Raw genomic sequence first — 371 nt, 5'->3', positions numbered from 1 at the left:
TCTCTCTCTCTCTATCTCGCGCTCTCTCTCTCTCTCTCTCTCTCTCCTTATACCTGACTCCTCGCCATATCGCCCCCTCTCTCTTTCTCTCCCTCTGTCTTCTCTCTCGTTATTAATGCCTGCGTTCGCCCGACAGAGGAAGCCGTCTGGAGCATCTGGAGCGCGTGCAGCGTCCGCTGCGGCATCGGCGTCAGGACGCGGACGCAGTACTGCGTCGGCACGTCCCGCTACGCCTGCATCGATCGCCTGACGCGACGCAACAAGTTCGAACGCAAGCACTGCCGACAGCGCGCATGCGCACGTACGTATACAGGCACAGTGTGTGTGTGTGTGTGTGTGTGTGTGTGTGTGTGTGTGTGTGTGTGTGTGTG

General features: G+C 58.8%; 1 protein-coding gene across 1 annotated transcript in view; it reads left to right on the top strand.

Moving 5' to 3' along the window:
- Window positions 1-136: 136 nt before the first annotated feature.
- The window catches only part of LOC106819826, a gene marked incomplete at its 5' end in the record, with an annotated part of 6,662 nt that continues 6,427 nt past the window's right edge, over window positions 137-371 (top strand). The window contains one exon of the mRNA XM_014824406.1: window positions 137-271. Within this exon, the coding sequence (XP_014679892.1) occupies window positions 137-271 (135 nt within the window). The remainder of the gene's footprint in view (window positions 272-371) is intronic.

Source organism: Priapulus caudatus, unplaced genomic scaffold (genome assembly GCF_000485595.1).
Source record: "Priapulus caudatus unplaced genomic scaffold, Priapulus_caudatus-5.0.1 Scaffold4679, whole genome shotgun sequence".
In the NCBI taxonomy this organism is placed as follows: Eukaryota; Metazoa; Priapulida; class Priapulimorpha; order Priapulimorphida; family Priapulidae; genus Priapulus; species Priapulus caudatus.
Note: the sequence above shows the minus strand (reverse complement) of the source record. Positions and strands in the feature narration are given on the sequence as shown.